The 16,770-nt window shown below is 45.6% G+C and overlaps 1 protein-coding gene across 1 annotated transcript in view; it reads left to right on the top strand.

Annotated features, from left to right (window-relative positions):
- LOC126094427 (uncharacterized) overlaps positions 1 to 16,770 on the top strand; it is a 304,150-nt gene that overhangs the window by 185,990 nt on the left and 101,390 nt on the right. Inside the window, exon 6 of the mRNA XM_049908795.1 lies at positions 11,626 to 11,853. Within this exon, the coding sequence (XP_049764752.1) occupies positions 11,626 to 11,853 (228 nt within the window). The remainder of the gene's footprint in view (positions 1 to 11,625; positions 11,854 to 16,770) is intronic.

The following is a 16,770-nucleotide window of genomic DNA, read 5'->3' as shown; positions in this document are numbered from 1 at the left end:
ATAACATATGTTTGCACTGGGTGGACTATGCGAGGAACCTGTTATCTCCACTGCGTTACTAATTGAGAAAAAGTAATTTTTTGTTTCAAAGTCCCATACTTCTTCACATAACGTAGGGGAACTATGCGGGAGACCCGCACCGCCTTACTAGGCAAGGTCCTAGTGGACGTGGTTTGCCATTGTCTTCCTCCAACCGTAATGGGTATGAATGATGATGATGAAGACGATACAACAACACCCAGTCATTTCGAGGCAGGTGAAAATCCCTGACCTCACTGCGACTCGAACACGGCACCCCGTGTTCGGGAAGCGAGAACGCTACCGCGAGACCACAAGCGGCGGACAAGTTATTATTGATACCTGATGTAATCAGTATTACCGTCTTACAAAATCGGGATAATGGTAATGATCTTTTGAAAATAATGTAATTTCGTGGTTGAAACAGAATAGAATCGTTTAGTTTTTACTCCTCAGGAAATTTCATTTTACCTCACAGGCGGTAATTGGTCCCACGTTGGGAACAAATGATCTAGACCAGCGAGGTTACAGCACTCCTAGAAATCGATATACAATGGTTTGGGTAAAAAAGCGTGGCAACACTCCTATAATTCGTACAAACTATTAGAAGACATTCACTGTATTACATGCCCTCAATACAATCGCTCCGCATCACGGTCACCTTCACCAATAAAGGAGGAAGGCTTGCTTCGTACACCGTCAGGGCGTCCATCTCTGTCGATGTCTCGCAAAGAGTACCCTGTGGCACGAATGATGAGGAACCGATCGGAAGACCGAGAAATACAGTATCTGTGTCGCTCTCGGACGTCCGACCGGTCAGTCGTCAAGACTCAGCGGAGGATCACCTCTGAGGATCTTCAGCGCAGTCCTCGACGAAAAGTCAGGAACAGAAGAGTTTCTTGGACGACGACCTCACATCCCGAAAGGTTTACCAGCAGCTATCTCTAAGTTACTCCTGATCTCTTGTCGAATGCGACTGCCTCTCCCATTAACGTATTTTGCTTCTCTATTTTATGTCGTATCAACACCAATAACGCGTCGTACGATGCAGAACTCGTCGGAAAATAATATATACACTGAAGAGCCAAAGAAACTGGTACACCTGCCTAATATCGAGCGCGCAGAAGTGCCGCAACACGCTGTGGCGTGGACTCGACTAATGTCTGAAGTAGTACAGGAGGGAACTGACACCGTGAACCCTACAGGGCTGTCCATCAATACGCAACAGTACGAGGGGGTGGAGATCTCCTCTGAACAGCATATTCCAAGGCATCCCAGATATGCTCAATAATATTCATATCCGGGGTGTCTGGTGGCCACTCAGAAGAGTGTTACGGGAGCCACTCTATAGCAGTTCTGTGCGTGTCGGATGTAGTATTGTCCTGTTGGAATTGCCCAAGTCCGTAGGAATGCACAATAGACGTGAATGGATGCAGGTGATCAGACAGGATGCTTACGTACGTGTCACCTGTCAGAGTCGTATCTAGACGTACCAGAAGTCCCGTATCACTCCAACTGCACATGCCCCACACCGTTACAGAGTCTCCATCAGCTTGAACAGTCCCTGCTGATATGCAGGGTCCATGGATTCGTGAGGTGGTCTCCTTACCCGCACACATCATCCGTTCGATAGAATTTGAAACGAGGCTCGTCCGACCAGGCAACATGTTTCCAGTCATCAGCAGTCCAATGTCGGTGTTGGCGGGTCCAGGCGAGGTGTAAAGCTTTGTGCCGTGCAGTCATCAAGGGTACACGAGTGGGCTTCGACTCCGAAAGCGCATATCGATGATGTTTCATTGAAGGGTTCGCACGCCGACAGTTGTTGATGGCCCAGCGTTGAAACCTGCAGCAACTTGCGGAAGAGTTACACTTCTATCACGCTGAACAATTTTTTTCAGTCGTCGTTTGTCCCGTTCTTGCAGGATATTTTTCCGGCCGCAACGATGTCAGAGATGTCATGTTTTACTGGATTCCTGACATTCACGGTACACTCCTTAAACGGTCGTACCAGAAAATCCCCACTTAATCGCTATTTCGGAGATGCTGTGTTCCACCGCTCGTGCGCCGACTATAACACCACGTTCAATCTCACTTAAACCTTGATAACTTGCCATTGTGGCAGCAGTAATCGATCTAACAACTGCGCCAGACAATTGTTGTCTTACATAGGTGTTGCCGACCGCAGCGCCGTATTTGCCTGTTTACATATCTCTGCATTTGAATATGGATGCCTATACCAATTTATTTGGCGCTTCAGTGTAAAATCTTTCGGGTCCTGGAGTCTGATTACAGTAACTAATTAACATGTGACCAGTGTCTCCTTTTTTTCATCTAATCTCAGATCCATTTCCAGTTTCTCGTTCTTTTCTGTTGTTTGCAAGCTGTAGCTAATATAATTGCAGCACACGCTTTCTTTTGGGTCTTCGACATCTTAACTTTGTAAAATCGTGTTGTCAACTCACAATTTTTGTCAGTGTTATTAATAGTATGAGGTCGCTTTAATGTATTGAATGTTTGACAAACTAGTAGTAGTGCCAATAAATATTGAGTCCTTGCAGGCCCCTTTACAGAGCCAAATAAATCGTGCAGAGCCTCCTCGCTTTGCACAACTCTACTTTACGTATCTCCTTTCATCACAAACCCAGAAACAGCGTTGTAGTATCTAAGTATGATGAATAATAACGCCTCAGTATTTTATCCTCTATGAGTGAGACAGTATGGACGTCTATAAGAGAGAGACATTTTTCAAGGCCTGGCTCTACAACGAAACACTGGTGACGGTTCAGTTTATTTACTCAGTCATTTTATTCGTGATTTTGAATGTATACTGACAGAAGTTTATCGTATACTCTTGCAAATTAGATTAGTCGACTGTTTGTTTATTGTTTCAGCCAATTTCAGAGCAATCCTAAGACTCATTTGAAGTGCTGTCCTGAGGGGAAAATAACGCTGCGAGTAACACAAGCTGTGTACGTCTATCTGTGTGCGTCGGAAAGTTTAAATTTAGATTACTGTCGAAATATATTGACGTCCTACAGGCAACATAAATGCAGATGGTAGCCAAGCCTGCAGGTTGTGCTCTTCTTGTATCTGACCACGAACAGCAAAACGGCGCCTGTGCAGTTTCCTCAATACACTATGTGACCAAAAGTTTCCGGACACCTGGCTGTAAACGACTTACAAGTTGGTGGCGCCCTCCACGGGTAATGCTGGAATTCAAAATGGTGTTGGCCCACTCTTAGCCTTCATGACAGATTCCACTCTCGCAGGCATACGTTCAATCAGGTGCTGGAAGGTTTCCGGGGAATGGCAGCCCATTCTTCACGGAGTGCTGCACTGAAGAGAGGTAATGACGTCGGTCGGTGAGGCCTGCCACGAAGTCGGCGTTTCAAAACGTCCTAAAGGTGTTCTATAGGATTCAGGCCAGGACACTGTGCAAGCCATTCCATTAAAGGGATGTTATTGTAGTGTAATCACTCCGTCACAGGCGGTGCATTATGAACAGATGCTCCATCGTGTTGAAAGATGCAATCGCCATCCCCGAATTGGTCTTCAACAATGAAAAGCAAGAAGGTGCTTCAAACATCAGTGTAGGCCAGGGATGTGATAGTGCCACACAAAACAAGGGGTGCAAGCCCCCTCCATGAAAAACACGATCTCATCATAACACCACAGCCTCTGAATTTTACTGTTGGCACTACACACGCTGGCCGATGACGTTCACCGGGCATTCGCCATACCCAAACCTTGCCATCGGATGGCCACTGTGGTGTCACCGCCAGACACCACACTTGCTAGGTGGTAGCTTTAAATCGGCCGCGGTCCATTAGTACATGTCGGACCCGCGTGTCGCCACTGTCAGTAATTGCAGACCGAGCGCCACCACACGGCAGGTCTAGAGAGATGTACTAGCACTCGCCCCAGTTGTACGACGACTTTGCTAGCGGCTACACTGACGAAGCCTTTCTCTCATTTGCCGAGAGATAGTTAGAATAGCCTTCAGCTAAGTCCATGGCTACGACCTAGCAAGGCGCCATTAACCATTTCTAGAGAGAGCCTCACTTGTATCATCAAGAATGCTGTATACAAATCATGGATTAAAGTTAAGTATTCCAGCAGCTACGTACTTTTCTTTATAGCATTCATTACGTATCCTGTTTCAGACCTAAGCAAGCCTGCGTGAGTTGACACGTGCATTTGGGCCTCCTTCTCTAAAAACAGTGTCGGCACGTCTGCCGACACTTCAGCCACATTGTGTACCTTGATTCGTCACTCCACACAAAGTTTTTCCACTGTTCAGTCGTCCAATGTTGATGCAAGCGAGGCGTCGTTTGCAAAAAAAAAATGGCTCTGAGCACTATGGGACTTAACATCTGAGGTCATCAGTCCCCTAGAACTTAGAACTACTTAAACCTAACTAACCTAAGGACATCACACACACATCCATGCCCAAGGCAGGATTCGAACCTGCGACCATAGCGGTCGCACGGTTCCGGACTGAAGCGCCTAGAACCGCTCGGCCACACTGGCCGGCCAACGTCGTTTGCATTTACCGGTGTGATGTGTGGTTTATGAGCAGCCGCTCGACCATGAAATCCAAGTTTTCTCACCCCCCCGGCTAACTGTCATAGTACCTGCAGTATATTCTGATGCAGTTTTGAATTCCTGTGTGATGGTCTGGACAGATGTCTGCCTATACACATTACGACCCTCTTCAACTACCGGCGGTCTCTGTCAGTCAACAGACGTGGTCGGCCAGCACGCTTTTGTGCTGTACGTGTTCCTTCACGTTTCCACTTCACTATCACTTCGGAAACAGTGGACTTAGGGAGTGTGGAAATCTCGCGTACAGGCATACGACACAAGTGACATCCAATCATCTCACCACGTTCGAAGTCCGTGAGTTCCGTGGAGCGTCCGATTCTGCTCTCTCACGATGTCTAATGACTATTGAGGGCGCTGATATGGAGTAGCTGGCAGTAGGTGGCTGCAAAATGTACTTAGTATGAATAACGTATGTTTTTGGGGGTGTCCGGATACTTTCGATCACGTAGTGTACGTTACAAGTGTCCGTCGCGCACAGAACAGTGTTCTGTTTACTTGTGAGTATTGTTTGTCGGAGCTAATTCACTTCGAACGTGGACAAGTAGTGGTGGTCGTATGGCGGGTGCTTCCGTAACCAAAGCAGCCGAGGTGGTGGCGTGTTTCAAGAGGCGCCGTGTCAGAGATTGATGCCACATACGCGGAAAGTGGGAAAACATCATGCGCTAACTCCCAATACGAACGGAAGCGTCTGTTGAGTGACCGTGACAGACAATCATTAGAAACGATAGTAACGCGGAATAACAGGGTAGCTGCAAAAATCACTGCAGGCGTGAATGTCGCATTCGCGATCCTGTCAGCACCAAAACGTCACGAAGGGACCTCCGTAAACAGAGAATTGCGGAACGAGCAAGAATTTCGAAACCACGTATCAGTGGTCCAAATGCTCTTAACAGGAAACGTAGTGTGGAAGCCATAAAGCGTAGGCTACGAAACAATGAAAGAAAGTCATTTGCTGAGATATGTCTCGTTCCATACTGTTTCCAACTTCTGGCTGAGTTTGTCGCAAGAATGAAACACAACGGGAGTCAGTGATGATTTTGGCATCAATATCGTGGTATTCCATGGACTCTATGGTTAATCACCAACGGCAATTTGCTGTGGAAGATTATGTGACCATTTTGGCTGGTCAGGTACAACGTTTGTTCCCCAGTAGTGAATCTGTGCTCCAAGATGACAGGGACCCTCTTAACATTGTCCTGGACTGGTTTTATGAGCACTAGAATGAATAGTCTCTTCTCTGTTGTTCACTACAGTCACCAGATCTCATTATTATGCCTTTATGGTCTACTTTTGAGAGAAGTGTGGATAATCGCTATCCACCCACACCATCGTTACCTAAACTTGCCACTATTTTACAAGAATGGTGTAAGATTCCCTTGAAAACCGTGCACGATCCATATTATCAATTCTGAGAACACTGGAAGCCGTTTTAAATGCCACTATGTTTACTACACCGTATTTGGCATGATAATGGTTGCGCTCTTGGTGTTTTTTGTCAAACACTCTATGTTTACAGCAACGTTCTTGCTTCTGTATCCTATGTTTCCACCCATACCAGTTTTCGCTATTAATTATGATGTACACAGTATATGTGAGTGTTTTATGCTTCGACAAATTATTTTTGTAAATCAGATGAAGATATGCAAACCGTATAAATAGGAAAGTAATTGCTGGGTTCAAGCGTTAGAGAAAGGCAATAAGCATGCCCGAAGCGAATTCATGTACATCTACATCTACGTCTACATTTATACTCCGCAAGCCACCCAACGGTGTGTGGCGGAGGGCACTTTACGTGCCACTGTCATTACTTCCCTTTCCTGTTCCAGTCGCGTATGGTTCGCGGGAAGAACGACTGTCTGAACGCCTCCGTGCCCGCTCTAATCTCTCTAATTTTACATTCGTGATCTCCTCGGGAGGTATAAGTAGGGGGAAGCAATATATTCGATACCTCATCCAGAAACGCACCCTCTCGAAACCTGGCGAGCAAGCTACACCGCGATGCAGAGCGCCTCTCTTGCAGAGTCTGCCACTTGAGTTTGTTAAACATGATGTATCGATAGCAGGGAAAGTAATCGACCTAGGATTACGGAAACACTGAGTAGGGCTACTTTTTGGTACGTATATTTACTTCTTCAGTACCAGCTTCTTCATTAGGTTCGTACGACCATTTCTTTTCGACAAGTCCCAGAACTCGTAAGAAATGTGGATTATGGAGGAAATTCAGTCCACTCACTGACAAGTTACGACAACGTACTGTGAGACACAGTAAGTTGAGTTTTAATTTTAGTACATTTATTACGATAAGCACATAGAAACAACCTGGTCGGCAAATAAAGGAGACAACAAAAGAAAAATGAAAAATTTCCTGTTAAGAGTATTCTACTACGTTTAAATTCACCTCATGCTACTCCTCTCATCCCCCCCCCCCCCCCCATGAGCCATGGACCTTGCCGTTGGTGGGAAGGCTTGCGTGCCTCAGCGATAAAGATGGCCGTACCGTAGGTGCAACCACAACGGAGGGGTATCTGTTGAGAGGCCAGACAAACGTGTGGTTCCTGAAGAGGGGCAGCAGCCTTTTCAGTTGTTGCAGGGCCAACAGTCTGGATGATTGACTGACCAGATCTTGTAACAGTAACCAAAACGGCCTTGCTGTGCTGGTACTACAAACGGCTGAAAGCCGTGCCTTTTCCCGAGGGCATGCAGCTTTACTGTATGGTTAAATGATGATGGCATCCTCTTGGGTAAAATATTCCGGAGGTAAAATAGTCCCCCATTCGGATCTCCGGGCGGGGACTACTCAAGCAGACGGCGTTATCAGGAGAAAGAAAACTGGCGTTCTACGGATCGGTGACAATGTTGACTGGAATACTCTCTTTCAAATTCTGGCAGGGGTGAAATACAGCGAGCGGAAGGCTATTTACAATTGGTAGAGAAACCAGATGGCAGTTATAAGAGTCGATGGGCAGGAAAAAGAAGCAGTGGTTGGGAAGGGAGTGAGACAGGGTTGTAGCCTCTCCCCGATGGTATTCAATCTGTATATTGAGCAAGCAGTAAAGGAAACAAAAGAAAAATTCGGAGTAGGTATTAAAATCCATGGAGAAGAAATAAAAACTTCGAGGTTCCCCAATGACATTGTAATTCTGTCAGAGACAGTAAAGGACTTGGAAGAGCAGTTGAACGGAATGGACAGTGTCTTGAAAGGAGGATATAAGATGAACTTCAACAAAAGCAAAACGAGGATAATGGAATGAAGTCGAATTAAGTTGGGTGATGCTGAGGGAATTAGATTAGGAAATGACACACTTAAAGTAGTAAAGGAGTTTTGCTATTTGGGGAGAAAAATAACTGATGATGGTCGGAGTAGAGAGGATGTTGTGGATTGGCAAGACAACCAATCCACTATGAGGAAGCCGAAAGGCACGCGTTTAAGCTCACGCAGGCTGGCGTGAGGTCTGGAACAGGACACGGATTTTAGACTTCAGAAAAAAGGAGGTAACTGGTAGAATACTTAACTTTAATCCATAATAGGTGAACATTGCTCTTGACGGTACATGTTTTACAGCATCAATAGTAACTGGTAATGGCGCCTTGCTAGGTCGTAGCAAATGACGTAGCTGAAGGCTATGCTAACTATCGTCTCAACAAATGAGAGCGTAATTTGTCAGTGAACCATCGCTAGCAAAGTCGGCTGTATAACTGGGGCGAGTGCTAGGAAGTCTCTCTAGACCTGCCGTGTGGCGGCGCTCGGTCTGCAATCACTGATAGTGGCGACACGCGGGTCCGACGTATACTAACGGACCGCGGCCGATTTAAATGCTACCACCTAGCAAGTGTGGTGTCTGGCGGTGACACCACAGAGGATATAAAATGTAGACTGGCAATGGCAAGGAAAGCGTTTCTGAAGAAGAGAAATTTGTTAGCATCGAGTATAGATTTAAGTGTCAGGAAGTCGTTTCTGAAAGTATTTATATGGAGTGTAGCCATGTATGGAAGTGAAACGTGGACGATAAATAGTTTGGACAAGAAGAGAATAGAAGCTTTCGAAATGTGGTGTTAAAGAAGAATGCTGAAGATTAGATGGGTAGATCACATAACTAATGAGGAGGTATTGAATAGAATTGGGGAGAAGAGGTGTTTGTGGCACAACTTGACAAGAAGAAGGGACCGGTTGGTAGGACATGTCCTGAGGCATCAACGGATCACAACTTTAGCATTGGATGGCAGCGTGGAGAGTAAAAATCGTAGAGGGAGACCAAGAGATGAATACACTAAGCAGATTCAGAAGGATGTCGGTTGCAGTAGGTACTGGGAAATGGAGAAGCTTGCACAGGATAGGGTAGCATGGAGAGCTGCATCAAACCAGTCTCAGGACTGAAGACCACAACAACAACCTCCTCATTAGTTATGCGGTCTACCCATCTAATCTTCAGCATTCACAAAAATTTACTTCTGCAGTACCAGATTTTTTATTACGTTCGCACGACCATTTCTTTTCGACAAGTCCCAGAACTTGTAAGAAATGTGGATTCTAGGGGAAATTCAATCCGCTTACTGACAAGTTACGACAACGTACCGTGAGACAGAGTAAGACAAGTGTTGAGATTTCATTTTAATACATTTATTCCGATAATCACGTGGAAACATCCTGTTCTGGAAATAAAGGAGGCAACAAAAGAACAATGAAAAATTTCCTCTTAAGAGTATTCTACTACGTTTAAATTCAGCTCGTGCTACTCCTCTCAGCTACTACTACTACATATACTGAAAAACACATCCTGGAAATACTAAAAGAGACACAAAACTGATAGCAGACTAACTACAAGTCAAAGCCCACATGTGCTGTCACACTTCTGTGGAATCTGTAATCCTCGTCTGAGCTCAGCCAGTGTTGTGGAGGGCCTCGTGTGCGTGCTCGCTCCACAGCTTGGAGTGAGACCCGGGACAGCGCCCACGTTTAACCCAACATCACGATTCTGAACTGAACCAGTCGCCGTTCATCACATCCTCCTCCAGAAGCCAGATGATCTCCACTTGTTGCCTACTTCTGACATATCGCATTATATTCGCTCAATATACATCTCCCTTTAATACCAGACATTTTTATGGAACTTGTTCTTCCAGAACGCTCACGGCGTTAATAATCTGTACTTCAGTGCTCACTATTTCGCCGCCTCGTCTCTTCCCACGGTTTCTCTTTTCGTTCAAAATCACCCTCCTCTCGAGCACGGTGAGGAGTGAGACGGAAAGGTTGGGGAGAAGAAGAAAAAACACAATCGCAGTTGGAGTGAGTCGAACCGCGGTGCAGTTTTCTCCCGCCGCGCCCCCTTCTCCCCACTCCGCACCCCCCCATCCCCCACGAATGGTTTCTCCGTTCATAGACCAGCCAGGGACACCAGTTTCCTTGAACGATACTGCTACGCAACTGCGAGAAAGTAGACATCTTTTGGCCGCATCACATATCACTGCAAGCTCTCGTGGAAAGCGATATGTATAAGGCTCTTATTTTGAACACCTCTGTTGACGAAGGATGCGTTACAGTAAGCAGGCACGTACACTGTAAGACCAGTTCCACAAGAGGCCGCCTAAACGCAATCCGTACACTGCCGCCTGAAATAAAGTGCAATTAAGACCAGGTAAACAGTCAATAGTTGACGTAATATAACGAGACAGCTTACTCGTTGTTTCTTTGTCTTGAAGCGATTTCAGACTAAAGACTCCGCGTCTGGGCTGCTTCTTTAAAGCCCGGAACCTGGTGGTCGGCTTAGGTGACCTGATTTCAGCTCAGAGGGCGTGTCGCTGGGTTATAGCGCCGCTTGCAGAGACAACGCCTTGGTGGAGGCGGCGGTCGCGGTGTACAACTGGATTGATGGTCGGTATCCTAGGGGAGCTCTAAAAGAATGTCTTCCGCGTCGCTGTCGGAGGATGTGGTGATGCCATCTCTTCCATCTTATACATTAACTGCTGAACATCAGGATACTGCGTTGATGAACTGAATAATGTCAGACTTTTTTGTATGTGATTAGATACTAACTACAGATTCGATGTTTATACGTCATGTTGATCAGCTGCCACTTATCAACAAACCCGATCAATAACCAATAATATAAAAATTGGTATCACATAATTCATGTTCATTATTCGACAGTGTCGTGTTGTGTACATTCTCAGAGGTCGAGTATTTTGCATCTACGAATGTTTTCGAGTTGTCTATTCTGCAGCAGAGTACTGTTCCCCAATATGGTTAAACAGTGCTCACATCAAGAAGGTAGATGCAGTCTTGAACCAAACGATGAGGATTATCTCTGGAACGATCAGGTCAACTCCTGTCCAATGGCTGCCTGTATTGAGCCATATCCCGCCGCCACATTTGCGCAGAGAACACGCACTTGTCAGGGAGTGTCGAAAAATCCAAAATAGCCCAGATCTTCCTATCCACACCCTGAGTAATGGAATTGAGCAAAATAGGTTGAAATCCAGACACCCCCCTCTCGCAAGTGCCAAAGATCTGGTAAAGAACGCTTTTATTCTTGAGGACCGCTGGAGAGAAGAATGGGAGGAAAAGACCCCGCCTCAGGTTAACACCTTATTGGGACATCTAACAGACCTCGGGGCTTTGACTTGCCCCGCAAAATCTGGTCTACCCTTAACAGGATCAGGACGAGCCACGGCCGCTGTGCGGACTCCTTGTACAGATGGAGCATAGTGCCATCACCACAGTGCGACTGCGGCGCCGACAGGCAGACAATTCACCATATCGTGGTAGAATGCCCTCTGAGGGCCTACCCTGGGCCAACAAGGGACTTCATGGATGCGACTAACAGTGCAATCGATTATATTTCTAACCTAGATGTTTGTTTGTGATATTGTAACTGTTTTGTGTGTTATGTACTTTTAGATTTTTCATACGTGATTTGTACTTGCCATACGCTAAATAAAATAAATTCGAGTTACCGAAGGGGATGAAAGGTCGGTCGGACGGCACTTATCGGTCGTGTCCCTCAGGTGGTGCACCCGGAGAGCGGCGAACTGCTGGGCGCCAACACTGAGGGCGAGCTGTGTTTCCGGTCGCCGATGGTGACCAAGGGCTACTACCGCAGACCCCAGGCGACGGCGGAGGCGCTGGACGCGGACGGCTGGTTCCACTCCGGCGACATCGGCTACTACGACGAGAACGGCTTCTTCTTCATCACCGACAGGCTCAAGGACCTCATCAAGTACCGCGGGAACCACGTGAGTGCCGCCGCTGTCTCTTTGTTTTCTTCATATTCTGTCTGTGCTGTCTCTTCTTGGTCAGCCTACGCGATTGTTCCAAGTTTCATGTCAGAGATCTGCAGTTACATCTGGAACACTACGTATCAGTAAAACTCCTCACCGATACTCTCCCATCTGTCACAACATACCCTGCCGTGATGACACACTAGTATTTGGAGCCACTGGAATACCACGTTCAATACGACATATTGTAACTATATGTTTTCGTAAGATTACATAACCTCTCCTTTGGTGGAGACTTCCTCACCATCGTACAACGTAAGGAAAATAGCGTAATACACACATAAAAATTTTTGATGTATCAGGACTACTATATAAAGTGCGTAATTGGCAAACGCTGGCTCTAAAGCAAAGGGGGCCACTGTCCTCTTATGTAAACAAACCAGCCACCTGCGTTGGCCTGCTTTATTGACCCTTACTAAAAGAAATAATCACTTGGGTGCATTTTTTGTTTATTTACGACATAATTAATGGGCAATAACTGCGATGTTGGTTACCATCGTTTATAGGATAGATGCCTTCCTTGGTTCATGTTTACTCAGGTGTTCAAAGCTATCAGCAAAAAGTGACAACTGTAATTTTAATGATGGTAATTTATCACTTAAAAAAGAAAACGATGTCTTCCGAATCCCATGGCCCCCACCCCTACCACTGCCCCATTCTCCTCCTATTGGGCCGCGTGGGATTAGCCGAGCGGTCTATGGGCGCTGCAGTCATGGACTGTGCGGCTGGTCCCGGCGGAGGTTCGAGTCCTCCCTCGGGCATGGGTGTGTGTGTTTGTCCTTAGGATAATTTACGTTAAGTAGTGTGTAAGCTAAGGGACTGATGACCTTAGCAGTTGAGTCCCATGGGATTACACACGCATTTGAATATTTTCCTCCTATTGGTCGCTCCCTCGCCACCATCCCCTCCGGACCTTAGTGTCCTCAAAGCATCCTGAGACGCGTTCTTTATGTGGAGTTCACTCGAGCAGTGGCAGCATCAGTAGACCCAAGTTATATTGCAAATTTCCAACACACTATAGCACACAGCCGTACTGGCCTAGTTTTCGTTATTTCCTGCAACATGTTACACTACTTAAGATTTCATGGCTAATTTTGTGTAGCCGTACATGCCATCGTCATTTTACTGAATTCCTCGCACTTTTTAAGTATATACAAGTAAATATGGGCTTGGTTGCTATTTCCTCCACTTTACAAGAAGATGCATCTACAACAAGTTTTATGGCTAATTTCGCCGATTTATCAAGAAAACACAGGTAGATACTGGTTTTGTGGATATTTTCCTCATTTTTTGACAAGACGCATGTAAATATGGATTTGTAAATACCACCATTCATTCCCTGCAGGCAAATCAATGTTGATGCTGTTTACATTTTTGGGGTAATTTTCCCGATTTTTCGAGAAGACACACACAAATACTTCACTTTGCATGCATAAAAAAAATCCGCAACAGACCTTCTATAGGTACATTCCACTTTTTTGTAAAGTTTCACCGATTTCTTTTCCCTAGTATTCCAAATGGTTCAAATGGCTCTGAGCACTATGGGACTTAACTTCTGTGGTCATCAGTCCCCTAGAACTTAGAACTACTTAAACCTAACTAACCTAAGGACATCACACACATCCATGCCCGAGGCAGGATTCGAACCTGCGACCGTAGCGGTCACGCGGTTCCAGACTGTAGCGCCTAGAACCGCACGGCCATACCGGCCGGCCCTTAGTATTCCACATATAGCTACTTCTTCTTCAGGTAAAGACACACAAAACATCGTCAAACGATCTCCGCGCATGGTGGAAATGTAGTAAATTACATAGGCATCCAACCATAAGCATTTTTTAAAAACAAAACACACACTTGGCCAACATCTTGCATAAACTAACCTACACCCGCACTGTCCGTCAACCTAACCCACAATACCATTATAATTGACTTGTAAAAATAACAGTGGGAACGCTTTTACGGAGAAAGTTAGATCCTGCACTCGTGAAGCCTACACCAGGCCCGAGAACACACCTGTTTGTGTCTGCATGCACCCAGTGTATACGTGTCACCTCAGCTGTAAAATGCCACTATTGCTTGGCATTTTAGGGATGCAAATTGCCAGCATAGTGCGCAAATAATTGCCATGTATTTAAACAAACACCACTGTAGTCTCTCCCAAGTTCACGAAAAAGATACTACCCTGGTCACTTCCTTGCAAGTTCTGCTGCACAACTGAACAGTCCAGCTATTCTGGTTGGTTGGTTGATTCGGGGGAGGAGACCGAAAGGAAGGTCATCGGTGCTGTGGGTTAGGGAAGGGTGTGGAAGGAAGTCGGCCGTGCTCTTTCAAAGGAACCAATCTGGCATTTGGCTTTTGATATACTTTCCGGGATGTGAGGTCGTGGTCCATGAACTTTTCTGCTCCTTGCGTTTCGTCCAGGACTGCGCTGGACTTCCTCAGAGGCGCTGCTCCGCTGAGTCTTGCCGACTGACGGCAGTCGGCAAGACTCAGCGGAGCAGCGTCTCTGAGGAAGTCCAGCGCAGTCCTGGACGAAACGTAAGGAGCAGAAAAGTTCTTGGACCACGACCTCACATCCCGGAAAGTATATCAACAGCCATGTCATCCGGTCGTGAAAGCCTTCATTCTACAATGTGGCATTTGCCCGAAGAGATTTAGGGAAACCACAGAAAACCTAAATCAGGATGGTCGGATGCGGGTTTGAACCGTCGTCCTCCCGAACGCGAGTCCAGTTTGCTAACCACTGAGCCACCTCGCTCGGTTCCTGTCTGTAAGAAGAGAGGACCAAACGAACCCTCCCCGTCCTCTGCCACTGCAGCACGCGTGTGACGTGTGGGTCGTCATCCTGAGCGACCTTCCAGTATCCACTGCTTAACCGCCCGCGGACCCGCAGACGTGCCGATGTCGGGCTGGCTGGAGGCTGCAAGGAAACGTTTCTTTAAGTGAACTGCTAGAGAAATTACTAACTAATTCAGGCCTAGCGCGAATTCGCTATATGTGGTCTATATTCTACGGACTCTATCAGATCAGAAGTATCTGGACCCTTACTAGCGGCATGTCACCGGCATGTAACTCATACAAAAAAGTAAGTGAACTGAAAGACATCGTTTAACCCTCGAGTGTTGCATATGGTGCAGTAGACTCTAGTTTTAATGGAACATCTGTTAATCATGGTAGGGAGTAACACACAAGCTTAAATAGCCCTGACAGACGTCTGGAAACTGTGTTACACTGTTCTGACTCGATAGCTCTGCCGGATGAGTGAGTATTTCCTTTCATAAGCAAACTGTATTTCAAAATCAGGAGGGAGTCTATATGTACATATACGGTATGGAACATTTGTTAATGGTGGAAGGGAGTATCATACACAGCATCACTTTACTTAAATCGGCCTGACAGACAGTTGGAAACTATGTCACACACCTGATGCAATTGCTCCGCTGGCTGAATGGATATTTTCTTGGTAAGGGACTCTATTAGTGCATACATGGTATGAAAGGCTGTAGTTTTAACGGAAAATTTGCTAGTGGTGGGATGGAGTACCACTCACAGCATCGCTATACTTATATAGCACTGATAGACATTTGAGCACTATGTTACATACACTTCTAATTCCATTGCTCTGCTCGATGACTGAATATTTCTTTGAAAGCAAATTATATTTCCGAAATCAGGAGGGGATCTGTATGTCATAGAAGACAGTTGGAATGAGTGGATAACTGGCTATTCATCATAAGAAAATTAAATTTCAAAATCCTGTGTGGGAAGTATATGCATGTATGTGCTGTGTAAGACTGTAGTTTTAATGTAATGTTGGTTAATGCTGTGAAGGAGACTCTCTCTCTCTCTCTCTCTCTCTCTCTCTCTCTCTCATACACACACAAACACACACCATTACTGCACTTAAATTGGACTGACAGAGTGTTTTGCAAATAATTATTTTTTGTGTGCCATGAATACCACATTTATTGCATACGAAACCTGATAGTGTAGGTATACTGTCATACATTGAATTTTTGTTCATCTTAGAGTGATTGTGTGACCAATTCACAAACAGGACATCTGCATCTCAATGCTCCCACTATCTTGAACCATACAATACCACAGATCTAGTCTGTCTGTCTCTCTCTCTCTCTCTCTCTCTCTCTCTCTCTCTCTCTCCACTGCAGTTGCATACATCTTCATATATATATGAGACTTTGATGCTTTATTATTCACTCTGCAATAACTCTTGAGCAGTTAGTTCTAAAGTGACAACACCAAACACAATATTGATGCAATAACATTGATGCTGTCAAAGACGAGAATGTCAAGACAGAATGTGCCGTACTTAGCACTCAACTGCCTCTCAATATAGGTCAGTCCGCTGCACGTCCTCTCCGGCCTTATTTGAACGAGCCCTCCACCACCACCTTTCACCATTAATTCTCGATTTCCACAATAAGTTTGAGGTCACTGTCAGCTGCTATACCAACATTAACACGCATAGACCTGTTTGTGGTTAAATGATATGTACTGGTAAACAATAACATGTAGTAAACAGTGTATAGTCACCGTCAGCATATGAGTCCACATCTGCTTGTGTCACGTTGCTGATCTGCGAACTAAAAGCGTCATGTGGATCTCTTAGGATCATATAGGCTCGGATACTCAATTCGAATATGCAACTGAAAAAAAGCTGTGGAAAAGAGGACATATTTGCCCTAGAAACATAAGGGTTGATTAGGGCATGTATGCAGATATATAGACAACCATTTTTTACTCTGTCAGCACGTGAGAGTGTGATGGAGGAGTAACGATAATACTGGTGTGACATACCCTCCGCCATGTACAGTACAATGACTTGTGGTGTATTTGTTTTACATGTAGGGT

The sequence above is a fragment of the Schistocerca cancellata genome, chromosome 8 (genome assembly GCF_023864275.1).
Source record: "Schistocerca cancellata isolate TAMUIC-IGC-003103 chromosome 8, iqSchCanc2.1, whole genome shotgun sequence".
Classification (NCBI taxonomy): domain Eukaryota; kingdom Metazoa; phylum Arthropoda; class Insecta; order Orthoptera; family Acrididae; genus Schistocerca; species Schistocerca cancellata.
The sequence above is the reverse complement of the archived record's forward strand: the minus strand, read 5'-3'. Positions and strand labels throughout refer to the sequence as shown.